The sequence below is a fragment of the Sapajus apella genome, unplaced genomic scaffold (assembly GCF_009761245.1).
Source record: "Sapajus apella isolate SASKATOON/1434 unplaced genomic scaffold, GSC_monkey_1.0 scaffold31, whole genome shotgun sequence".
In the NCBI taxonomy this organism is placed as follows: Eukaryota; Metazoa; Chordata; class Mammalia; order Primates; family Cebidae; genus Sapajus; species Sapajus apella.
The window spans coordinates 10327325-10354425 of NW_022436971.1; the positions used below are offsets into that span (position 1 = coordinate 10327325).

Genomic DNA, 27101 nt, shown 5'->3' on the forward strand with positions numbered 1-27101 from the left:
GCCTTTGTGTATCCTTGCATGTGAGATGCGTTTCCTGGATACAGCACACCGATGGATTTTGTCTTTTGATCCAATTTGCCAGTCTGTGTCTTTTGATTGGGGCATTTAGTCCATTTACATTTAGGGTTAATATTGTTATGTGTGAATTTGATACTGCCATTTTGGTGCTAGCTTGGTGTTTTGCCCTTTAGTTGATCTGGTACTTGTTGTTCCTTTATATGTGTAGAGCCTCTTTCAGGAGCTCTCGTAGAGCTGGCCTGGTGGTGACGAAACCTGAGTACTTGCATGTTCCCAATGGATTTTATTTTTCCTTCACTTATGAAGCTTAGTTTGGCTGGATAGGAGATTCTGGGTTGAAAGTTCTTTTCTTTAAGGATGTTGAATATTGTCCCCCACTCTCTCCTGGCTTGTAGGGTTTCTGCTGAGAGATCTGCTGTGAGTCTGATGGGCTTCCCTTTACAGGTAACCTGACCTTTCTCTCTGACTGCCCTTAGTATTTTCTCCTTCATTTCAACCCTGGTGAATCTGACGATTATGTGCCTTGGGGTTGCTCTTCTTGACGAATATCTTTGTGGTGTTCTCTGTATTTCCTGGACTTGAATGTTTGCCTGCCTTGCTAGGTTGGGGAAGTTTTCCTGGATAATATCCTGAAGAGTATTTTCCAGCTTGGATTCATTCTCTTCGTCGCATGCAGGTACGCCTATCAAGCGTAGATTAGGTCTTTTCACATAGTCCCACATTTCTTGGAGACTTTGTTCATTCCTTTTTACCCTTTTTTCTCCAGTCTTGCCTTCCTGTTTTATTTCATTGAGTTGATCTTCGACCTCTGGTATCCTTTCTTCTGCATGGTCAATTCGGTGTTGATACTTGTGCATGCTTCACGAAGTTCTCGTGTAATGTTTTTCAGCTCCATCAATTCACTTATATTCATTTCTATTTTGTCCATTCTTGTTAGCAATTCGTCAAATCTTTTTTCAAGGTTCTTAGTTTCTTTGCATTTGGTTAGAACATGTTCTTTAAGTTCACAGAAGTTTCTTACTACGCACCTTCTGAAGTCTAATTCTGTCATTTCATCACACTCGTTCTCCCTCCAACCTTGTTCCTTTGCTGGTGAGGAGTTGTGATCCCTTGTAGGAGGAGAGGTGTTCTGGTTTCGGGCGTTTTCATCCTTTTTGCGCTGGTTTCTTCCCATCTTTAAGGATTTATCTACCTTTCGACTTTGTAGTTGCTGGCTTTCAGATTGGGTCTCAAATCTTTCAGATTGACGTTCTGTTTGTTGATGATGAGGTTATTTCTGTTTCTTGGTTTTCTTTCTGACAGTCTGGCCCCTCTGCTCTAGGTCTGCTGAGGTTCACTCCAGGCCCTGCTTGCCTGGGGTTCACCTGCAGCAGCTGCTGAACAGTAAGGGTTTTTACCAGTTTTCTTCTTCTGCTATCTTTGTCCCAGAAGGATACCCACCTAGTGTCAATCTGATCTCTCCTTTAGAGGGGTCTCTTTGGATATATAGGGGTCAGGGAGCTGCTTGAGGAGACGGTCTCTTCTTTATAGGAGCTCAAATGGTGAGCTGTGAGCTCTGTTGTTCATTCAGAACTGCTGGGCAGGTACGTTTAGGTCTGCTGCAGCAGAACTCATAAACTGCTTTTTGTTCCCAGGTGCTCTGTCCCAGGGATTTAGGGCTTTATTTATGAGTTTCCGTTATGCTGCTGCCTTCTTTTTTTTTTTTTCCTTCACACCTGCCCTGCCCAGCAAGGAGACAGCCTAGTCACTGTCGGCCTATAGAGGCTTTGCTGAGCTGCTGTGGGCTCCGCCCTGCTGCCGAGTTAACTTCCTTGCAATCCTGTTTATATGGGTATAGTTAGAACTGCTTTGGCGATGGTGGCCCGCCTCTGTTGAGGCGGAGTCTCTCTGCTGTGGCGGGTTGTACCTTGGCAATGGCAGGCTGCCTCAGCAATGGTGGGTTGCCTTGGCAACGGTGGGCTGCCTCAGCCATGGCGGGTTGCCTTGGCAATGGCGGGCTGCCTCAGTAATTGCGGACACCCCTCATTCACAGAGCTGGACCGTCCCGGGTTTAGCTGAGCTTGTTGTGAAAGTCTCAATCCAGAGTTTCTGGTTGCTGTTCTTTTGTGGGGGTGGGACCAGCCAAGCCTGATTGCCTGGCTCCCTGCCTTGGCTCGTTTTTTAAGTTGGTGTTCCAGTCGCCTGTTGAAGAGGCGCTGGGGTCTGTTTGTTTTCCCCTGCGGCCACTCGCTGCACGGACTTAAACAGCGGCACTGAGGTTTGTGGCGGTTTTTTTTTTTTTTTTTTTTTGCCCTGGAATCTACTGTCCTGGTTCTCTGCTCAGTCCCCTTTTTAAACAGAGGAATGGGCGACTTCCCGTGGCTCCAATTGCCAGCCAAAAGGGGACCCGGACTGGTGTATTTTGTATGGAGAACCGGAGAACCGTTGCTCCGGGGCGCTGACAAAGCAGCCACGCGGGGCAAAGCAACGGCGCCGGCCGGCACAGCCGTGCTGGCTGAAACAGCTGCGCTGGCGACCGTGGAGCTCCTCCGCCTGGGAATTTCCTAGTCTGTGGGCAATAAAAACGCGGCGTCCACTTACCCTCTGCGCTTTCACTGGGAGCTGCAATCCTGAGCTGTTCCTAAATGGCCATCTTGGATCCTCCCCAATATGGATTTTTTTTTAAAGAAAATTTCAGTATCTTCCTTTTCCGTTTTTGGAAATAGCATGAGGAGGTGTTTTTGTTTCGTATATAAATGGTTTATTGATTGGTCTAATTCTTTCTGGAAATTCATAACCTTCAGACCTTTGGGCAATGTTCTTACATTTTTTCCTTGGTAAGTTTATTTGTACTCTTCTCTTTTCTTCATTCCTTCTTCATGTAGGGAAAGGTAAATCAGACTGGAGTCAGCATCTGTTTATTATTCAGACCTGTATCCATGTGAACACAGGCTACCTCACATCCCTAGTAGAGAACAGCAGAGTATAGCAAGTGTGTCTCTGAGAACTGTAGGTCTTCAGTAGGCAGCCAAAGGAAGGTAAACTAGATAGTATTCATAGATTTTTATAGCAAAATGTTGTTTTCCATCATTAAAGAACTTCAACCCAAAGACTATCAGTGTGGCAGTAGTCAGATTGCTCCTCCCTGGATGGTGACAGGAAATGGAGAAGCCCCTCCTTCCTCTGAGAGCTGGAGTGGCAAGAATTTTCCTCCTTACTGAGCTCAGTGGGAACCTTATGGTTCCTTTGTCAGCTTCATATCTCATTTCTTGTTCCTAAGTCTACCAGGCAAAATTATTGGCTTCCAACTCATGTGCTTAACTCTTAAAAATAAATATATTAGGCTTTGTTTTCCAGTAAGCTCAATTAGCATAAATATCAATTAGAGCTTATCTATTAATTATTAAATAGTAATTTGCTTACTTTGAGGAGATTGTCATGGTATCAATAGGATGATGATATTAACAGAACATATTTTTATGTAGATGTTACAGTTATCAGATTAACATATTTGTTTTTGAATAGTGAATGAGCTAAGAAATGCCTCTCCTATATACATGGCCAAAAGCTTTTCTTAGCCTCAGATTAATGATCCCTAAGCTAACATTTTTTATGTAAACACAATAAATGGCTTGATATTTTCTTCCATTTATTTCTTAATGATTTCTCATTTTCTAAGTAACTTGTAGTTATAAATTTGCCTTGTATTAAAATATAGGGCTCAAAATATTTTGTGTTGTTCTGTTTGTTCTTCATGCCAAGTTTGTCAATTTATATTCTCTCAGTGATTATTCGTTTATTTTTTGTGGTTAAAATAGTTGTTATTTATCAAATGGTAAACTGTAAATACATCCATTTTCTGTTTTAAGCAATGAGCAATCACTCATTTAATCTAATTAAATTTTTGTGGATCTTACCTAGGCAGATTATTTAATCTGGCTAAAAAAATCCTTACTCGTTATGTTTGTGAATGTCATTTCACAAAGGAAGAACATTGTATTCTCTAATATATATGATAAATGATTATAATAGAGCTGTAAAATGATAATTAAAAAAATATTGCTGATTAAGGTCAGGTACAGTTGCTCATGCCTGTAATCCCAGCACTTTGGAAGGCCAAGGCAGGACAATCAGGAGAATAAGTTGAGTCCAGGAGTTTGGGACCAGCCTGGGCAACACAGGGAGACTTCATCTCTACAAAAACATTTAAAAATTAGCTGGGTGTGGTGGCGTGCAACTTTAGTCCCAGCTACTCAGAAGGCTGAGCCAGGAGGATGGCTTGAACCCAAGAGCCAGAAGTTTCAGTGAGCCATGATCATGCCACTGCATTCCAGCCTAGGTGGCAGAGCAACACTCTGTCTCTGAAAAAAAACCACACACACACACACACACACACACACACACACACACACACACACACGGGTATATGAGTATGGCAAGGGAAGTTTGCTCTGATGAATAATCTTCTGAAGGACTTTAAGTAGACCATACCCCACTTAAGTAGACCATACCCTACTCATCACTCTTGTTCAAAGCCTAAAACTTAGTTCAAACAGATAGTGTTATCTTTGTAAATTTGCACTGATAATTGTCAAATAGATTTAGACCAGGCAGATTGTTAGTTTTGAAAATAATGAGGGTTTTTTGTCCAAAGTAGGACATTTTTAGTTTTCCAAGACCAGGCAAAGATTTTTGTTTAGGCTTCTTCTTAATAAAACCATTGCTCTCTCTGGTCTGGGCCTCCAAGATGACAAAGAAAAGAAAGAACAGTGGTTGTGCCAAAAAGGACTGCAGCCGCATGCAGCCTGTTTGCTGCACCAACTGTGCCTGATGGATGCCCAAGGACAAGGGCATTAAGAAAGTCGTCATTTGAAACATAGTAGAGGCTGCAGCAGTCACGGACCTTTTTGAAGTGAGCGTCTTTGATGCCTATGTGCTTCCCAAGCTGTATGTGAAGCAATGTTACTGTGTGGGTTGTGCAATTGACAGCAAAGTAGTCAGGAATCAATCTCGTGAGGCCTGCAAGGACCGAACACCCCCACACCGATTTTGACTGCAGGGGCTGCTCCATGACCTCCACCAAAGCCCATGTAAGGAGCTGAGTCCTTAAAGAATGAAGACAGACTATTCTCTGGAGAAAAATAAAATGGAAATTGTGCTTTAAAAAGTAAATAAAAGCCTAAGATCTTGCTGGAATTCAGGTGGAGCATTGCAATGAAGGTACCTGCGAGTGGCAGGGGCAGTGTTTCTCAGTTGAGAGTATTTGGGACACAGAGCTGTATAGGCTGAAAGAGGGCTTTTATAGCAGTTACAAGGTTTTTTCGCCATCTCCCTGTATTCACTTGCACGTGTGTTGTGCCATACTTAATCTTCCCTGTCAGCCACATTTTTATTAGTTTGTGATCTTTTTCATGATAGTGTTTCTCCTAGTCCCTGTTTACTGGCTTCCTCAGAAAGCATTTGCTTTTTATCTTCACCCCCTACAAGGGATTATCTGTGTGATGGATATACTTCTCACTGATTCCTTAACATTGAAATGGATGGGATTCCCTTCCATTAATGCACAGGGGATGGCTATGAGAAGAATTTTCCTGAGTATAGAGAATCCTAATGGAAACTTCCTGGAGTGGAGGGGTTCCTAAGGAGACAGGCCTAGGAGAAAGCCGACATGGCTATGTCTCTTCTTAATCTATTTTATTGGTTTTGAAGAACAGTAGTAAGTAGTGATTTTACCCTTTACCTCTTCTTAAATAAACAATTGATTTATAATATTTTTTTTTTACCTCTAAGCACAACTGAACCAAAAGTAGCCTGGAAAACAGTTGCTTATATCTGACTAATCTGTAGCAAAGAATGTTGCTCTACTCTAGCATTTCTTATCTTATTCTCTGGAATCATTAATAATCAGGTAATATTGTTATACATCACATATAAAAGAAGCATCTTTCCTTTTTTTTCACTTTATTAACTTTTGTATTTTATTTAAAAGGTGAATACTAAAGGCCTTTTTTTTTTCTTTTAATTTATTAGTGATAAGACAGAGGTGACCACAACTCTTCATGACATGGTAGACCAACTGGAACAAATTCTCAGGTGAGAAAAATGACAGTTTTTTGGCTCCATGCTTATTAAGGCGATTCGTCCAAGAAATGTCATAAGTCTGCCTGTGAGTCATTGTTTCTGTTTTGACCTCATATTTGTTTGATGTCTTGGGAGTTAATTTTCCCAACAACAAATACACTGCACCCCTGTTAAAGCGGAGTGATAGAATAATAACATGGTCTTTGAAAACCCATGTTCTAATTTAGATGTTGCGGTTGCCACTTACTAGCTGTATGATCTTTGGGCCTAGGGTTTTCTCATCTGTGGTATCTAATTCATGAAATTGTGAAATCAATATTAGATTAAGCATTTAAAGTGCCTAATACATAGTAAGCACATAAGAAATGTTAGTTCCTCCAGCAATTATTGCATCTTGATCAGCAAACAATGTTTATTACACTAACTTTCCTTTTTAGTGCATAATACATTCAATTGACTGTACTATGTCATACTGCATTAGAACTCTCATGTAACACTGTAGTAATATTCTTTACTGTCATAATATAATGTTAAACTATCTCTCCTGGAGATGGAAATAGTCTTAATTTTCCCTGTAGGAATGTCTGATATTGTTTACTAATACTTATTTTTATGTTTATATAAATACGCACATTTAAGTATTGTATTAAAAGTAAAATTTTAAGAATAATAAACTTTGGTCTTCCAATATATAGTTGTAGAAATTATAGCTAATGACATTACTAATAGTAGTATGTATGATAATTTGGAGTCTACTGATTAGAAATCTTATTCAAATTAATGGACTTTATTGTAAAAATATTTCAAGTTGCCTTTAAGGGAACAGAATGTTTTCGTGTATCATAATATCTGAGTTTAATGAAGAATTAACGGTTCAGTTTCCTGAAGACCTGTGTTTATTATTACTTAGCTTGATTCCTGTTATCCTGTTTCCTGAAAGTTATACAGTTGTATTTCCTGAAAAATGTTTATTTGCTAAATCAGCTTTTCCCGTTTTTTTAGCTTGTGCCTCTCCTCCCTGCTACCTTCCTAACACGTTCAGTTTAGTTTGACTAAGGCTTAGTGGGTTGAATCAATGTAAATTCATTTTCTACAAATCTGCATAGTTACCTTTATTTTGCTAATACAATTGAGAAGAGATAGCTCAAAGAGAAGCAGTGAAATAAACTAATTTATTTCGTCACATGTTTGTGGTCGTAACCACAGGTGGTCCTGTCATCAATACCTCAAGGAAACAGTTAACACCCTGCAGGTTTCTGGATAATGTTTAGGTTTCACTATCCAGCTTAATTTACTGTGCTTTCCAAATAAGAGCTTTTTATTCCTGTTCCACCGCATAGCCCCAGATACTTGATAAATGTTTTCATATACATAATACCAGGCAACTTTACCCATGAAACTTATTTTCTGGAGAGTTACTGAGTTTTATCCAGTGACTCTGTGCAGTCCTGTAGTAGTCAGTTGATAAATGTGAGATTTTGTGAGTCGGATATACGATGTTGTTGATTATGGAATGGGATATCTCAAGAAGATTCATATGAGACAGAATTTTTGACATATCTTGTATACTTATACAATGGATTATTGACAGAGAATGAGCTTGATGATTTCCAGAGTCTTCTAACTCTAACATTCATAGTTTCTTGCTTTTCTAGTAGTCTTGCCTATAACAAAATACTCAATAGCATTAATAAGAGTTAAAACTGTACTGAAAGTATAGATTTGGCTTATTTTACTGACATGATGCTTTTAGCTTACAGGGAAGTGGCAGAAAGCTTTTGAGATAAAGATATGTCGTGCTTTCTTTTAGTATGCCACTTAGCCCAACTACATTCTAATAAAAGTCAATGAGAAAGGTAAGATTTGTGATATAATTATTAGATTTTTTCTTTTTTTGCTGAGAATCAGTTATATGTAAAATTGCATTATACTATGTGATAATTCTTTTTAATACTAAACACTGAAATGCTTCCGATATGCCTTAGATTCTTAGAGACTCTTTTTGTTTGCTAGCAAGACATTAAATAATTCTTTTTTCACTTACAGTGTTTCAGAGCTTTTGGAAAAACATGGACTTGAGAAACCAATTTCATTTGTTAAAAACACTCAGTCTAGCTCAGAAGAGGCACGCAAGCTGATGGTTAGATTGACTAGGCACACCGGCCGGAAGTGAGTAATAAAATTAATTGATACTGGGTCAGTTAATTTTAAATATTTTTAAAAGTATTTCTCTTTTTCTGACAACCTCACTGTGTTGTAACTAATAATAAACTGCACATAAAGTGTAAGTATAATTTAATACGTTTTGATATATATTTATACATCCTTATGATTAAGATAATAAACATATCCAATACCCCTGAAAGATTTTTAATTGCTCCTTTATAGCTTTTCCTCATCATGTTCCCTTCTCCTCATCAGGAGTACCACTAATCTATTTTTTTTACCTCTGTATATTTCTTTGCATTTCCTAGAATTTTCTGTAAGTAAATCACACAGTGTAACTTTTTTGCTTGTATGTTTGTTTGGCTTCTTTCACTCAGTATAATTGTTTTGTGATTCATCCATGTTGCGTCATGGATCAGTAGTTTCCTTCTTTTTATTTGCTGAACAGTATTTTCATTGTATGGATTTTTCACATCCTGTTTACTACTTCTCTGTTGATGGACATTTGGATTATTTTGAGTTTTGGCTTTTACAAATACAGTTGCTGTTTCTTTTCATATGCAAGTATTTGTGTGGACATATACTTTCATTTCTCTTGGACAAACAGCTAAGGATGAAATGGCAGGACCGTTTGGTAGGTGCATAGTTAACTTTTAAAAAACTGCCAAACTATTTTTTAAAGGATATGTACCCTTTTACTTTCCTACCGGTCTTGTAGGAGAGTTACTGTTGCTACATCCTGCATTGCTGTCCTATGGCCTCAGCAACACTTGGTGTGGTCAGTCTTTGAAAGTTGAGCTAGTTGAATAGGTATGTAGTGGTATCTAATTTTGGTTTGAATTACATTTCTCTAATGAGTGATTAATGTGGAGCATCCTTTTATATGCTTATTTGCTGTCTGTATATTTTCTTTGCCTGTCTTTAAAACTGAGTTATTTTTCTTTTTATTGAGTTTTGGGAGTTTTCTTATATATTCTAGATATCAGTCCTTTTATTAGATATATACTTTGTGAAGATTTTCTCCCATTTGTGCCCTATCTTTTCATTATCTTACCTTTGTGTTTTGAAGAATGTGCTTTTTAAAAATTTGCCTTTTATTCAGTTTGTACTTTTTATTGCTTTACCACAATGTTTTTCTCCTACCTGTTTTAGCAAAATTTTTGGTTTTACATTTTACGTTTAGATCCATGACTCATTTTGAGAGTCCATTTTTGCTCATTGTTCAAAGTATGGATCAAAAAACTTTTTATAGCTAATTATTCCACACCATTTGTTGAAAAAGCTATCCTTTCTCTACTGAATTACCTTTGCAATTTTGTTGAAACCTGTTTTCTGTATATATGGGGGCCCATTTTTTGATTATTTTGTCCTATTGATGTGTTTATCTTTCTTCCAGTACCATACTGTGTTAATTGTTGCAAATTTCGATTAAATCTTGAAATTAGGTAACATTAGTCTCCCAGCTTTGTTTTTTTTTTTCCTTCCCAAAGTTGTTTTGTTTATTAGAGAGCCTTTGCAGTTCCATATGAAGTTCAGAATAAGCTTATCAATTTCTTCATTTGGAATTTTGATAAGGATTGCATCAAATCTATAGGTCAGTTTCGAGAGTGTTGCTATCCTAAATCAATATTAAGTCTTCCAATCCATGAACATAGGATGTCTTTCCCTTACTTAGTTCATCTTTAATTTCTTTTGATGGTCTTGTAGTTTTCAGTGTACTATTCTTACATTTATTTTGTTAAATTATTCTTAAGTATTTTATTCTTTCTTGGTCCTATTGTAAAAGTAATTGCTTTCTTAATTTCATTTTCAGATTGTTTCTTCCTAGTGTGTAGAAATACAGTTGATTCTTTGATTTATTGATCTTATGTTATCTAACTTTTCTGGACTTACATATTAGCTCTAATAATTTTTCTTTGCAGACTTCATGGGATTTCCTATATAAAAGATTACACTATCACAGGAAGGTAGATATTCCTTTGATATTGTTTCTTTTAATCTACCATATGAGTTGGTAGCAACATACTTTCTCCTCTCCAAGCTTTTTTTCTTTGTTGTCATATTATTTACTTTTATGTATGTTAAAAACTCCATTTTGCATTGTATTATTATTTGCAAGCAGTAAACTGTTTTTTAAAGTGATGAAAATAATATGAAAAATGTGTTGTATATTTATCCATGTAATTACCATTTCTGGCACTTACCATTCTTGTATGTAGACCTGTGTTTCCATCTGGTGTTATTTTCCTTTTGTCTGGAAGACTTCTTTTAATGTTGTTGTTGTTGTTATTTTTTGGAGTGCTAGTATGCCAGTGATTCATTTGTTTATATCTTTGTTCGTTTAAAAAAATCTTTATTTCACATTTTTCTCTGAAGGATGTATTCACTTGGTATACGATTTAAATTTGACATTTTTTTTTTTAAGTATACTACAGTACTGAAATTGCTCCACCATCTCCTAGCATGAATTTTTTTAATTGAGAAATCTGCTATCAGACTTAATCTATTTTTGATGTGTTTCTCATTTTTTAAATTGCTTTTGTGAATTTCTCTTTTTGATGTCAGTTTCAAATTGATGTATTATGGTATAGTTTTCTTCATCAAGCATCTTGGATCTTGGGTCTTTGGGTTTATAATTTCCATCCAACTTGGAAAATTTTTGCATATTGCTTCTCCTTTCTCTTCTGCTTTTTCCCCTTTCAGGACTCCAATTATACATCTGTTAGGACCTTTCAAGTTGCCTCACAGCTCATCAATACTGTGTTGTTTATTTGTTTTAATATTCTTACGTATTTGTGTTTCATTTTGGATAATTTCTATCATTATTCTTTAGAGTTCACTAAATCTTTTTTTCTCTAATGTCTCATCAATTTGTATGTTCATTATATTTTTCATTGAGACTTTTTTTAACCTCTAAGAGTTCAGTTTTGGTTTTTATTAAACTTTCATGTCCATTAGCTTTTTGAACATATATTAAACAGTTGTAATACATTTTAAAACATTCTTGTCTGCTTTTCTAGTGCAAATGTTTGCTTTTTCTAATATTTATCTTCTTTTTAAAAACATCTTTTTAACATCTATGTTACGCATCTAATATCTGGGTAGGTTTTGAATAATGTTTTTTTCATTATCTATCATATTTTTCATTTCTTTCCATGCAAAAAAAAATATATATATATTTTGAGACAAAGTCTTACTCTGTGGCCCAGGCTGGAGTGCAGTTGGCTCACTGCAACCTCCACCTCCCGGGTTCAAGAGCTTCTCCTTCTTCAGCCTCCTGTGTAGCTGGGATTACAGGCATGTGCCACCACGCCTGGCTAATTTTCAGTGCAAAGTAATTTTATTGGATACTAGACATTATGAATTTTTCTTACTTGTATGTTATCATATTTTTGTATTTTTATAAATTTTCTTTTTAAAAAATAAGTTTTGTATATTTAAGGTATACAACATGATGTTATGGGATATATATAAATAGTAAAAAGGTTACTATAGTGAAAGAGATTAACATTCATCATCTCACATAGTTATCTATTTTATTTTGTTTGTTTCTATGGCAGGAACAACTAAAATCTACTCCTTTAGCATGATCCCATATACAGGACAACTTTACTACCTATAGTCTTCATGGTATACACTAGACCTCTAGGCTTATTCATTTACATATCTGCCACTTTGTATCCTCTGACCTGCATCTCCTTGTTTGTCGCCTCCACAGCCTTTTATTTGGTGTCTATTTCTTTATATTTGATTTTGTAAAATTCCACATATAAGTGAAAACATGTAATATTTTTCTTCCTATGTCTTGTTTATTTCACTCAGCATAAATATTCTTACGCTTTTTTCTGGGACAGGGTTAATTTACTTGCAAACAGTTTAAGCCTTTTGCTTCTTGCAGTTGAGATGCAGGAAGAGCTCCTTCTAGGACTAATTATTCCCCATAACTGAGCTAGGACTCTCTTCAATGCCTGTGTGTCTTGTGGTTTTCCAGCCTGTGTGAACTTGACTCGTTTTCTTTTCCTAGCCTCAGGCAGTTTTACCTCAGGCATTTATGGCTTCTATTTGGCTGAATATTTGTGGGGATTCTTTGCAGATCTTGGGAATTTCTTTCAGTTCTGCTGTATCTTTCCTGGTACTTTGTTTTGTGTGTACTCTATCTGCTTTGGTTTCTCTGGAATTGCAGTTCCGTCTTCTCAATGCAGGGAGTCCACAACTCTCTGCTTAGATTTGTCCTTGTACTGTGGCCTGGAATCTTTCTCAAAGCAGTAAGCTGGTATAGTCTTAAAAGTCCTCTCAGCAGTGAGCCATGATTGTGTCACTGCTCTCCAGTGTGTGTGACAGAGTGAGAGACCTTGTCTCAAAAAAATAGAAAAAAAAGACTTGTTTATATTTCTCAGAGATCACTGTCTTTCACTGTCTGATGTCCAGTATTTTTGCATATTTTACTTGTGTTAGGCTGGAGAGTTAATTCATTTCCTTTTGCTTAATCTTTTCTGAATGTGAAAATCTCTTTGGAATTCTCCCTTAATCTGTGTGTTTCATGTCTTCTAAATTCTTGTAAGGAAGTCATATTCGGAAATTATCTTGACTTGGGAATCAGATAACTTGGATTCTGGTGTATTATCAACTCCTTTTTTATAAACAGTTGTGTACTGCTTCATGCATTTTTATAAAATGATCATACCATACCCCTGTAGCCAGCACTTAAATGAAGAAATAGTGCATTACTCTTCTGTCAGTGTGGGCTTCTCCGAGGCTAAGATTAGAGCATTAGTTGTTTGGAAGGTAATTCTAGCCAAGCATCAGCAGGAGAATGGGGAACTGAGACAGAAGGAAAGGGACCCAATACTGGTTGGATTGTATCAGCAGGTTTACCACTGGGGCTCAGTATTGCTGGGGTCATCTATTCTAATGAAATTAGAAATTTTGCTAAATTCTCCTTTGGAAGTTCATTTAGATCCAGTTTTAACAGAGATAGGAAAACTGAACAGTTAATATTCACTTTATAATTGTGCATTTATTGATGAATTGTTTGTTTACATTATTTAATGAATATCTTATTATGGATTTGACATACTTTGTGTCAGTATTATGCTTGATGTCTGGCTTACAAAGAAAAAGATATAGTACCACCCTGGTCCAATGGGAGATACACTCAATTAATATGAAGAGACTATCTATACAGGCTGTGGAGGCTATGTGAGAACTAACAGATTACTCTGTAGAAAAATTGGCAACATAATACATCAAATACATATTTAAAAAAGAAAAGAAAAACTGGCAACAGACTTGAAAGACATTTCAATTAGGTGATATACAAATGGTCAATAAAGAAACTAACAACTTTTCGACCTATCGTATTAGTTTTTTGGGCAGGAATGTAGCAAATAATAAAGGTTATCTATGACTTTGAGGTGCTTGCTCAAAGGTAGGTGAAGATGCTGCTGTGAAGGTGGACATGAAGATCAGCAGAGAAGTCTGAACTGGAGTAACGGATTTCAGAATAATCCCCGTGTGTGTATGGGAAGGTTAAATTCCAGATCTCTAGGGAGACTACATAAAAACGTAAAGAAGTTTGGGGAAAAAAAAACTACCTCAAACACTAATCATGAAGGAGTAGAATTAAGTAAAGGCAACTTTTCAGGAACTTACTTTAAAGATTTTTTTTACCTAATTTGTAGGACTTAGAGATTCACCTTAACCCAACTATCAAAGAAAAAATACAGTCCAGCAGTAACATACTATTTCTTACTATTTTGTAAGAGCTACTCTATCACATCTTTCAGGATTAAGCTTGGCTCCTCCAAGCTTAATTGAATTCTTCTTCCCAGAAATTCCCTAGCATTTTGTATCTACCTCTCTTACTATCTGTCTCTTGCACCCATATTGTGTTATACTGCAACTATACTATAGTCAACACATATGCCTTAAGTTCCCTTCTAGGTGATAATTTCTGCAGTGCAAATGTTACAGCCACCATACACCTCGGTTAGGAGCTTACATATCACTGGCTCTATCTGGTAATTTAGGTAGTTTTGACTATTTAAATGCCTTAAGGTTTCTTTATAGCTACAAATGGATGGCCAATATTTCCAAGATCATGCTAATTTTACTCTAGAATCTGTTTTTCAGCAGGAAAGCATTGCAATTGCTGCTAGATTACCTACCACCGTCCCCTCCCTGAGTCAGTTCCCTAAATACTTACAGAGTCCCTGAAGTTAATTTCTACTCATGGTAATCTGTTTACTGTGAATATGTAAGAGAATATGATGCCTGTTTTCGTAGTAGTCTACTTGAAATGAATCTTCATTATTTTATGCATACTTCATGGCTTGGCCCTAAGTACCCATAGAATATTCTTATACATATTCTAAAGGGTGACAGATGTTAGCAAATCTGTCACAAATGTGTTTTACCAACTTGAATATACTACTATTCTTCCCTGGAAAATCCATATCTATTGCAAAGCTGCAACTAATGCATTTATGTTCAGAGATCAGTCTGTTAATTTGCAAACCTCTTGGTTAGTTTCTTCAAATTCTAGTCTTGATTCTTATTTGCTGAATATATTCTTAAAAAGACCATTGTAAATAATGCATAATAGTTTATTTTAATTAGAACCTTTACTTAGGGCTAGCCATGTGTGAGAAAACATTAATACCATATGCCCCAGTGTTGATGGCTTCCAGAAGAACAGCTGGGCTGTAAGAACTTGAATTCAGCTAGGCAGCGCCTAGGTCTGAGTTTATGAAGCAGGTGCAAGATGGACACTCACTTCATCAAACATTCTGTTACTTCTCTGCCTGTAAGAAATCTGAAAGAGCCCCTCCAGATCTTTGAAGTCTAAAGAGTTCACATACCCAGGTCAAACAAATGGAACATTTCATGAATTTTCCTGAAATACTTGAAAATATATTAGTTTGTTTTGTGTATTTGTGTGCTGGAAGAAAAAAAGTATTCTCTTACACCTAATTGCATATGGAACAAGAGTAATTATTCATTTTGTAAAATAAATATAAAATGCATAGGTAAATCAAACGTGCTTATTAAAAATTTTAGGAGAAAAAATTTTAAAGACTGTATTTTTCAGTGTAATGATCCCAAATATATACTTTTTCTATAGCAATAACTGTTAAACACATCCAACCTATCTGTTTGTTTGTAATAAATAGTGTTTGGAAATAGTGATGATTTTTAAAAGCATTATAAAAGATAAAAAATAAAAAGATGCACAAAAAAGAAACATCATCTAGTTGGTATTTGACAAACATCAAACAAAAACCTGCTCTTCTTGAATAATATTCATGATTATGTAGAATGTCAAGACTAGAAAGTAAACATAAATGATGGTTCCATACTCATGTATATTTAAGATGAACTTTTGAGAGAGGCAGAGAGAATTACAGCGTATTGTCTGTCCTGCTAGAAACAATGTTAGTATTATATACGTGACCTAAAAAATGAAAAAAAGAAACAAGATGTGTTTATAACTTCAGATTCATTCATTCACATTTGTTGAATGTTTATTACGTACCAGAAAAATGGGGGGGGGGGTCTTTTCATATATTTTAGTATAAGTTAATGTTTATGCTATACAAAAAGGGAATTTAAAGTTCAGAGACATTAGAAAATGTATTCAAATCCATGGATAATGTAGCTTATTTTTGTATTTAGGAGCATCTTGCTTCAATGCCTGTGTGTCGTCAAAATTAATCTCATTTATTGCTTATCAGTCTTTGAGGTGGGCTTTCAGTGAGGAAAGTGAAAATCAGGAATATTAAATGACTTGCTCACAGTCACACAACTAATTTGTGACTCTGGGTGAAATTGGTAGCAAAACCTTTTCCCCTTTGTAGGAGAATCTGATGATTAATTTCCTAGCTTTGTAACTCTGGAAATCAATATAAAGTGGTTTTTAATCAACTAGATTATATAGGCCTCACTACTTAGATAAAACTGAAGGGCTGGGCATAGTGGCTCATGCCTGTAATCCCAGCACGTTGTAATGCCTGAGGCAGGCAGATCATGAGGTCAAGAGATAAGACTAACCTGGCAAACAAGGTGAAACCCCGTCTCTACTAAAATACAAAAATTAGCTGGGTGTGGTGGCGCGCACCTATTGTCCCAGCTATTTGGGAGGCTGAGGCAGGAGAATTGCTTGAACCCGGGAGGTGAAGGTTGCAGTGAGCCGAGATCACGCTACTGCACTCCAGCCTGGTAACAGAGCGAGACTTTGTCTCAAAAAAAAAAAAAAAACAGCACCAAAAAACAAAACAAAAAAACAAAAAACTGATCCCTGATTGGTAAATTGCCTCTGGCCTGGAGGAACTGTAAATGAACTAGAAATATCTGATAGGGGGTTTATGCTTTGGGCTTGCCTGAGTGTGTTGCAAGAGATGTTGGCTCTTTTAGGACATGTAGCTTCTTCCTAAGCCAGACACGGCAACACCAACAACTACTCTCTGAGGCTTTGGCTTCTTGTACTGAGGCGGTCAACTGAGAAGATAACTCCTGGAGTGCTCTGTGAGCTGCTTTGTGGACCACTGCCAGTACTCTCATTGTAAGAAGCAGCTGATACTGCCCTGCTGGTGAGCTGCAGTTCTTGTCCTCCAGACTGATGGCAAAGGCGGCCTGCAGTTGTCCTATGAGTGTGAATGTTTAGTTGAAGTCAAGAAGACTCCTTGACGGGGATTGCAGAGTGATGAAGATGGAATTTAAAACGAACCTCTGTCATCAAGTGCTTTTTCTGCTATATCAAAGCTGGTTTATCTTGCAGTGCTTCATACCTTTACCGTAATTACCATTCAGTTTCATCCCAGCCTTGTGTCTGCTCAGGCTGTGACAGGCTGCTTTGACAGCATCTCTAGCATTGATGCACAGCTGCCCAACTTTCCCCTCTATCTTTAATCCAAGTGTTTTCCTGTAAATTTAATGAAGATATATTTGTTTTGATCATTTGGGAGCTGATGTGGTAGGTAGAGTGGTGGTACCAGTTTTTGTTTTTTTACCTTTTGACCATTTGAAGAAAGAGATTTTATTAATTGTTCTTTCCCTTTTCCTTCTCTTTCTTACGTGTTTTTCCAGGCAGCCTCCTGTCAGTGAGTCCCATTGGAGAACGTTGCTCCAGGACATGTTAACTATGCAGCAGAATGTGTACACATGTCTAGATGCTGATGCCTGCTATGAGGTAACTCTAGAACCATACACAATTTTAAAAAATTTAACAGTTTTGATGGTTATGGTTTATTGGATGCAAGAACGATGACCATAAGCTACACTGGAAGTAATACTATTTAATAATAGCTAGTAACTGAGTAGTGCTTTATGGGTTGAACACTTTTTACTTAACCCCCTGTCTCCCTTGTCTTTTTTCATTGCAACGCTATCTGTTCACTGGGTTAATCGTCAGCTAGAAAATGTGAATCGTACTTGACTTTTCTCACTTCCATAGTTTTGGTGGTCACTAAAACTTACCTATTACATTTTTCAAATCTGTCCTGTTTTCCTGTCTGCTGAGCTGCAGCAATCCCCCTGCTTGTTTCCCTACTTCCATCTTTCTGGTTTACACTGATAAAGATTATTTTTCTAAAACAAATCTTTCCATGACACACCCCTTCTAAAAATCTGTTGTTGTCCCATATCAATAATCAAAAAGTAGCTCTACTCTTTAGCATGACATGGAAAGCTGCAGAGGATGCCAGCCCCCTTACCCCTTCCACTGTTGTCACTGTCAGCCATGTACCTTATGTTGCAGTGGCACCTCAAGCCTGTCATCAGTTTCTCCATCCACCATGCTGTTTCATGTTCTGTCACTTTGCATACTTTGTTTTCTTGGCCTGCCATCTATTCTTCTTTCTTTTACTTAGAAAACTCCTAATAAAGTTCACAACTCAGCTCACTAATTATGTTCTCTAGGATTCCTTCCTTTGTCCTTCCACATAAATGGCTTCTACTATAGTCTTTCTTTAAAATGTAGTTGTTTGTTTGTTTGTGCATTTCTTTTGTTTGGTCATCAGCTCCTAGACAGGCATTACTATATCATGCGCTTTCTCATATCCCCTAGTGCATGTTATAACATATGGAATATAAAGGATATATAAGAAATGGTTGTCAACTGACTGGGAGTGTAATCCAGGGGCATTTACTCATTAATTTGGAAGAGATATATCCGTGTGTGTGTGTGTGTGTGTGTGTCCAATTGCCAAGTCAGAGGCAGATTACCAATATATATATTTCCATTTTATATTTTTAAAATCTCCAAGTCAGAGGCAGTTTACCAATATATGTATTTCGTTTGTATGGAAAAAATAACCTAACTCATTTTTAATAAGATGCAGTCTAAAACAAGTTTTTTAATTTGAATTTTCTTGTTAAATAAGCCAGACTCAAAATCATAAAGAGTATTTCTTGTGTCGCTTTGCTCTGATGCCATAAAATATGATCCATTGATGAAATCAGAATTGTAAAAATAGGCCTCTGCATTGTGAAATTGTTCAGTTTTTAAATTCAGGGTAATTTTAACAAAAGAGTGCTAATGTAGACTATTGAGAAATAAATGGTTTTATATTTGAATTTCAAGTTTTTAAATGCATGAATAACTGTAATGTTTATATTGATGATTACAGTCTCTGACCACATATAACTGCTATTGTCTTCCCCTTTTGCATCTAAAGCAAAACCTGAAACCAACTTCATCAGAAAATAATTTGTATGCACATGAGATCTCAAACCCAATTGTTAGCTAGTTTGTTTGAGGTAGTGTTTTTACATTGGAGTGGCATTATTTTGATACTTTCTTATTTCTGATTCTGATTGCAAAATTGGCAGTAAGTATATTACACTTGAATTAGTTTCAGTGTGGAGTAATCTATCAAAACAACTCATCATATTGCATTTAAAAAATATTTTAACACCTTTTTATTAGGTTTGATATTTTAGTTACTTTTGTCCGTGGGCCTGTCTTGTTGAGAAAACATTTAAAAGCATGTTATAACAGTTCTGAAAAGATTCTAGGAGATGGTAATAACAGATTTGACAAACTTAAAATTTTAAATATAATTTAAAATGTGCTATGTTGTCTTAGTGACTTGGTTGTTAGATTTTGCTGTTCTTGGAAAATAATTTGAAACTTCAGTGGCATAATTTTGAAAATGTTAGATGAAGATTTATATATAGCTTATAGAACAGAAATCTATGTTGTTCATTTTAGCAAACACTTTCAAGATTTAGTATGAATATATTTTTCAGTATTGGACATTGACTCTTTATAGCTTACTTGAGTAGTCCAAAGGAATATGGAGAAACTATCACATATAAGTCATTTGGGTTAGACTTATTGTAAGCCATTTTTATCTGTCAGATATCAGTGATTAGGGTTGCTCTTTAATAGTTTGCTTTCTGTCACGGTATCTATTTTATGGTGGATCCCTCTTAGATATAGTGTTTTTATCTTTGTCAGACATCTTAGCAAAGACCTGTCTAAGAATGCTTTCTGCAGGAAGCCTAGACACAAAGAAGTGAAAATAAGGGCATCCTCTGAAGGTTGGATGATCTTCTTAATTATATTGAAACTCTTGCTTCTCTATTACATGTTATTGTTTTAAAATCTCTTATTTCTGTGCTATCCTCATCCAACTGTAGCATGACAGGGAAGTGCATTTTTGGGGAAGTTCTTATATTAATTATATATACCATTATTAGTGTATGTTTAAAAGGATTGCTTTATTTACATAAACAATCTCAATTATGAATTAATTTTATGTTAATTGATGTTGTTAGTTGCCTAGTAGAGCACAACGATATTTGTATGAATACCTTCAGTGTCTCTTGTTTTATTTAAATAATTTTTAATATGCGAGTTATTAAACTCAACATTATAATATATTGTAATTTTGTTAACTGGTTATAAGTATAGCATTTATGGCATAGCTATTTAATTCATAAGACTGAATTCAGATGCTTTAAGGAGGTATGAATTATATGTATCATAGTCAAATATTTTTCTTGTAAGAAATTAAAATGGGGCTGGGTGCAGTGGCTCATGCTTTTAATCCCAGCACTTCGGGAAGCCAAGGTGAGAGGATTGCTTGAAACCAAGAGTTTGAGACCAGCCTGGGCAACCTAGCAAGAAACCATATCAAAAATGAAAATTAAAATTAGAAAAAAAAAGTAGAAATGGTTAAAAATAGTTTTAAGCAAAGTGGGCCCTGTTTAGAATGGGACAGTATGTCTAATAAATCCTGATTTTAATGAATATCAACTTCAGATGCTTGACCCAAGTATTTATTGTGATACATTAAAAATATTATGCTTAATTTTGGTTTGGTCAATGAAATTATTCTTTCTTCTTTCTAAAGGATTGACTTTTTTTAATTGAGGGGAAATTGACCTAATGTAAAATTAACCATTTTAAAGTATACAATTCATTGTCATTTAGTACATTTTCAGTGTTGTGCAGCCACCACCTCTAGGATGGATGTGTTTTTAATTTCTTTCATTTGGATTTCAGAGCCTTCATTTCATTGAGAACTGAACCTTCCCTCTTTATTACTAATTCCAGTTTCTTCTTTTTTTCAGATATTTACAGAAAGCCTTCTGTGCTCTAGTCGCCTTGAAAACATCCACCTGGCTGGGCAGATGATGCACTGCAGTGCTTGTTCAGCAAATCTGCCAGCTGGAATAGCCCATAAAGGGAAACCCCACTACAGGGTCAGTTATGAAAAGAGTATTGACCTGGTTCTGGCTGCCAGCAGAGAGTACTTCAATTCTTCCACCAACCTTACAGATAGCTGCATGGATCTAGCCAGGTAGAATAACTCCATATTCTTCCATAGATAGAAGGGGAATGCCAGAATATACAAACTGCATTGCTATTCTTTCCTTTACAAAATATATTATCACAGGTACAGATTGACTGCCCTTTATGAGGCACAGTAATTTTTTGCTTGAGTATAACAAGAAAACTATGTACGTAATGAATGTCCATCAGCTTCTTAAACCTTTTTCTCCAGCGTGCTTTCCTGTGTTCATTTTTGCTGATTATCTGTAAGGCTGTATTTCTCTTCTGTTGGAAGAGATTCATATGATAACCTATAAATTCAAGTTGTGAAAATTTTTGGTATGCATAAGTTGTGTCTGTCTTGTTCACGTAGCTTTCACTTTGTTTAGAGACAAGGGACCTAAATGCCAGGGGATAAGTCTTAAAAAAAAAAAAAAAGAGAGAGAGAAGGGACCCGATTAAATGATAAACCTCAGAAGTTGCTTCCTGGCTGAAATTAAGACTATAAATTCAGTTCCTCTCATCACCATTGTACTCCTATTTTAGCCCACCCCTCTTGTTTAACACTGGAAACGTGTGTTCATGACCTGAGTTCTTATAAGTAAGTATACACAATTGCAGTGATTTTCTTTTAGAAGAATTTATTTAGGATTTAAGGTTGCTTTTTATAAAGTTAGTTTTTTATAAAATTAAAAGTGCCTAATAAACATTGATCAAAGAACAAAACATGTATCACCTCTGTATTAATTAATCTTAAAAGCTTAAAAAAGATAATCTTACTTGTTCAACATTTCAGAAAAGTGGTTTATAGACAGTCCCCAACTTAAGATGGTGCAAATTCCAAGATTTCAACTTTATGATAGTGTAAAGTGATGTGCATTCAGTAGAAACAGTACTTTGAGTACCCATACAACCATTGAGTTTTTCACTTTCAGTTCAGTATTCAGTAAATTACATGAGAAATTCAACTTTCATATAAAATAGCCTTCGTGTTAACTGATTAAAAGCCTAGCCAAACTGTGGGCTAATGAAAGTGTTCTGAGCACTTTAAGGTAGGCTAAACTGAGCTGTGATGTTTGTTAGGTATATTAAATGCATTTTCAATTTGCGATATTTTTAGCTTGCCATGGATTTATTCAGACATAACCCCATTGTAAGTGGAGGCACATCCTCAATTGTATTATGTCCTCTCTCCCCTGCCTTCTGACTGATACGCTGCTGTTCACACCACTAGCCATTTTTCAACTCTCTTTTGCAGTGTCTAGTTTCTCTAACATGTATTTCTCCTTCCATTTGTACCCTGGACAACTGAGTCTGTTTTGTTTCTCTTTTCTAGACCCTGCTCTACTTTTCTTACTCAGAGCTGTGCTGATCCTCATTCATTTCTAGAGACATACTTTTTCATTTATTTTTCCTCCTCAAGGCAATTGACAATTTTTCTGAGCACCTGAGTTTGTCATGTAACCTCTGAGTTTTTGTTAAGTTTATCCTGTTTTCTCAGATTTTCTAGTTAACAATCTATAAGATATTCTCCATTTTATTTGATGGGAATTATCCACTCACCATTTAAATAAAATAATGAGATTTTTGAGCCTAATCATGTGTCCACTATTTTACACATATACCTGTATACAGTTTTGCAAAAATGAGATAATGCTATATATTTCTTTTTGTTACATGCTTTTTTCAGTTGTTTAGTAAGCTAGTGTGTACAGATATGCAGCATTTTCATATGCTTTACAGCATTGTGTCGAGTGGTTGTGCTAGATTTACTCAGTTCTTTTCTGACGGCATTTAATATGCCTTTTCATTGTCTGAGAAGCAGCAGAGTGTCAGAGGTTAAGAACACAGTTTGTAGTGGCAGATGTCTGTGTACAGATCCACGTTTGTCCAGCTAACAGCCGTGTGACCCTGGGCCAGTCATCAGGGCCTCAGATTCTTCACCTGTAAAATGCGGATAATAGTCGGATTATGTCATAGGGCTATTGTAATATTAACTGAGTAGGCAAAGTGATTAGGCCTGTGCCTGTTCTAGATAGATAATGCAAAGTGGAATTGCTGAATCGAAGGGTAAGCACCTACAAAATTTTGATACATGTTATCAAATGACACCAGTTTATTTTCCATTAATAAGGCACTAAAGGGCCTCTTCTCTAAATTAATTTTCAGTCTTTCCAGTGTTTGTCTGTTGAACAGCTTCATTTGCACTTTTGCTTTTGAAACTTGCTTCTAGCCTTATTTTTCTTTTGGGATGTTCATCTTTTTACTTTTGATTCTTAGGGGCTCATTTTGGGGCCTATGGTACATTTCTGCTATGCCTATCTCAAATATTTTACTACATTGCCAAGTTTTATTATATAAGATTTATCTTTCCAGTTGCTCTTCAGAATTTTTTAATTGTGATTCTTTTACAGTTTCTGTCTTTGCTGTCATTTTTTGAAAGACTTTTAATTCCCAAGACTGTTAAGATAATTTTTCATAATTTTTAGTGCTTTGATAGGTTTAATTTTTATATTTCAGTTTTACCTTTATGTGGAATTCGTTTTGATACTTTGATTGTGGTAGCAGTTGAAACACCTTCGTTTTACAAACATGCCGCATGTGTGTAACGTGGCTCCCCACTGATTGCAGCCTGTGAGCCTGAGTGTATTTCAGTGTTTACAGTTATATTGAATGTAGAAAATAACCCATACATTCTTACTGAATAAAGTGTTATTTATTAATTGAGGAAGCAATAAATATCTAAACAATACAAAAAGGATATATTGGAGAGATTAATTTTTCCCCTAGAAGACTAATTTCAGACCTAGCAAAGCTTAAAGGTAACTCCTCCCCTTAGATCCCCCATTTCCCCCCCACCAGTAATATCTTATCTCAGAAGGAATTATGTTTTCACAAAACATGTTATTGAACTTGACAACGTTGTTTAAAGCAGTTAGCTCTTTCTTTTCTCCTAAGTGATTCTATTTTATTTCAAATGATGAAAATAGCAAATAGAATAGCCTTTGAAACTGGGACTTGCATTTGATCTCAATCTTTTTGGCAGGTGTTTCCCAGAGATCGTTTAAAAAGCTGCTTCTTCTGTATTTCTCCTTCATTGCATCTCTTTCTCTCCCACAAGGACACACCTTAGTTTCACAAACATGCCCTATGTGTATAATGTGGTACCGAACCGATTGTGACCTGTGAGCCTGTATTTTAATGTTCACGTTTATATTGAATACAGAAAATAGCCCATACATTCTTACTGATTAAAGAGTTATTTTCAAACTCTTTAAAAATAAATTGTTGAGGAAGCAATAGATATCCAAACAATACAAAAAGAATATAAGTGTAGACCATAAGTCTCCCTCCACATTCTAGTTCCCCTAACTTTATCCTTAAGTAATTTTTAAATGTTGGTTGCTTATATATCCTTCCAAAACATTTTATTAAATGTTACCTCTTCTTTCTTAAATCACGAATAAGCTCTTACTATTATGTATACCTTACTGTTCCTTATTTTGTTTTTCATTTATATTCTGTATTGAAGGTTTTTTCATTTGCATATGGACAGGTCAGTTTTATTCCTTTTTGATGGTTGTAGAACATTTCGTTGTTTTACTTTTATATAATTTATTTAATTTTTTCCTGATTTGGTATGCTTTCTTTCATTTTTAAAAACAATCTGGTAGTCAGCATCCATAATTCAATGTCTTTGAGCATGTATGAGCCTATCTGTAATACACATTTTTGGAATTTATTTGTAATTCCTGGGTCTAGAGTAAAAAATGTAAAAAGGGCATTTACAATTTTGAAACCACAAAGAGGTTATAGACCTTTCACACTTGAATCAACAGTGGATGTGAGTGCTCAGTTGATTTAATCCTCTAGTTTTATAAGAGCAGGCTAGGCCTGTGTGTATCACTTAGTCATATGGATGTCATACTGGGGCTTGGATGCCTGCATCTCATGATCTGTGATTCTAGCATTCATGAGCCCCTTATGGCCTGATCTGTCTTTCTAGTCTTATATTCCAGTGTTCCTCTAAACACCTTTAGAGAATGAGTTTATTCATTACATGAAACATGTATTAAGTGAAGTGTCTTTGAATTTAAACAAAAATTTACTTAAAATACTCCATGGAAATCCCACATTCTTAGCTTAGCAAATCACTTTCTCCTATAGTTCATCTCAGAACTGTATATTATCAAGAGATTTCTTGTTTTTGATCAGAAAAATGTTCTCTATGCAGTTTCCTAAGTCATCTCTTATTCCTTTTGAGAGACCAAATTGTTACCAAATCAAGACATTTCTGTTTTTCCCAAAAGGGAAACTGGAAATTATCTGAATTTTATCCTTAAAAAAATTCCTTATAATCATTATGTTTGCATATATCAGTAAAAACGGCACTAAGCACAAAGTTATCATGCTTGCTGCCATGATGGCATTAGGTACTGTGAATGTAACTGTAGGTAATTACTTCACTTCTGTGAGCTTCAGTTTTAGCTCCCTTAAAAGGCAGATAGATGATGATATTTGCCTACCTCATGGCTTGCTGTGAGGTTTAAGATAATAGAAGGCATCTAACGGAATGAATTCCTGGAATGTAGTAGATTTTTGATAAATATGTGTTGGATCTCATGTTGTTAAATATAGAATGGTGAACATATGTTGCTTCTTTTTAAAATTTATCTAATTTCTTCTAGGTGTTGCTTACAACTGATAACAGATAGACCCCCTGCCATTCAAGAGGAGCTAGATCTTATCCAAGCTGTTGGATGTCTTGAAGAATTTGGAGTAAAGATTCTGCCTTTGCAAGGTGAGTTTTCTACTTATTGTTGCATTGTTACTAACCTGTATTGCAGTAATTTACTAGTATTCTTTTTAAGTTTTTTATAACTAAAGAGTAGCTTTGGTCATTTAATCCATAGCAGTAGATCCTGTCCTTGACCCATATTTTAAATGAAATCTCAAGTGGAAACCCAAAAGAAAAAAAATAAAGCCAACATTTTACCATAAATTTATTTTTTAAAGTTTACATTTATAACATTTAAAGAAATAACATTAGTAACAGAGCAGTGAGGCTATTGGGTAAAAACAAAAATAGATATTGGGGATTATGGGTGAGAATGTATCAGATTTATATCAGTTTTGGTAAACAATTTATTTCTATATTTTGTTTCAGTTGTCTAGATTTATGACTATCTGAAAATAAAATTTTTTTTTTTTGCTTGATTCAGTATTTAAGTCCATCTGTTTTTTTAAAAGAGGGAATAAGAAATTTTTGTTTAGAATTTACTTACTAGAGATATCTTAATATTACTCAACTTCTTTTATTTGAATATAAAAATCACCTAGGTATCATCCCAAACAAGCATCCTGTTATGGTGTAACTTGTCTCATCTATTTATGCCGTGAGGACAGTTTGCATCTTGTGGCATACTGGACTTTACCTGACCTTCCCTGATGAGGGAGGTAGATTTGCTGTTGCTTTAAACCCAGGGCCTCAGTGCCCTAAATGAACAGATTGGCTTGTTGTGTTAGCACTGTGCTTGGCTGGCTTCCTTGTAACCTGTTATCTCTGTTCTTAACTCTGGAAATATTTGAGACTGAGAGTGCTGGAGGGTTAGCTCTTTTACAAGTTCCGTGGTGTCTTTGTCCTGTGTAGTCTTTAGAGTTGGTTGGATTTTAGGGGATATGAGCAGTAGAGACATTCTCATGTTTTCAGTGGGTTTCCAATGTGGCTTTACTAAAAGTTAAAGTTTTGCATCTAAGACAAATTGATTAGGCTGGGTGCAGTGGCTCATGTCTGTAATCCTAGCTCTTTGGGACACTGATGTAGTAGGATCACTTAAGTCCAAAAGCTTGAAATCAGCCTGGGCAACATAGTAAGACCCTGTTTCTACAAAAATTAAAGAAATTAGCTGAGTGTAATGGCATGCATATGTAGTCCCAGCTGCTCAGGAGGCTAAGGTGGGAGGACTGCTTGAGCCCAGGAAGTTGAGGCTGAGGTAAGCCTTGATCATGCCACTGCATTCCAGCCTGGGCAACAGAACTAGACCCTCTCTCAAAAAAAATTATTAGACTCAAAAGTCAT

General features: G+C 35.9%; 1 protein-coding gene across 4 annotated transcripts in view; it reads left to right on the forward strand.

The window, feature by feature from the left end:
• The window catches only part of NBAS (NBAS subunit of NRZ tethering complex), a 434255-nt gene that overhangs the window by 157768 nt on the left and 249386 nt on the right, over positions 1–27101 (forward strand). For all 4 annotated transcript variants that reach the window (XR_004273780.1, XM_032294320.1, XM_032294322.1 and 1 more), the window contains 5 exons: positions 6028–6090; positions 8125–8247; positions 17329–17431; positions 20821–21050; positions 25711–25823. Coding sequence is in view for 3 of the 4 variants with exons in the window: in XM_032294320.1 (XP_032150211.1) it covers positions 6028–6090; positions 8125–8247; positions 17329–17431; positions 20821–21050; positions 25711–25823 (632 nt within the window). In the remaining variant the exon portion in view is untranslated. The remainder of the gene's footprint in view (positions 1–6027; positions 6091–8124; positions 8248–17328; positions 17432–20820; positions 21051–25710; positions 25824–27101) is intronic.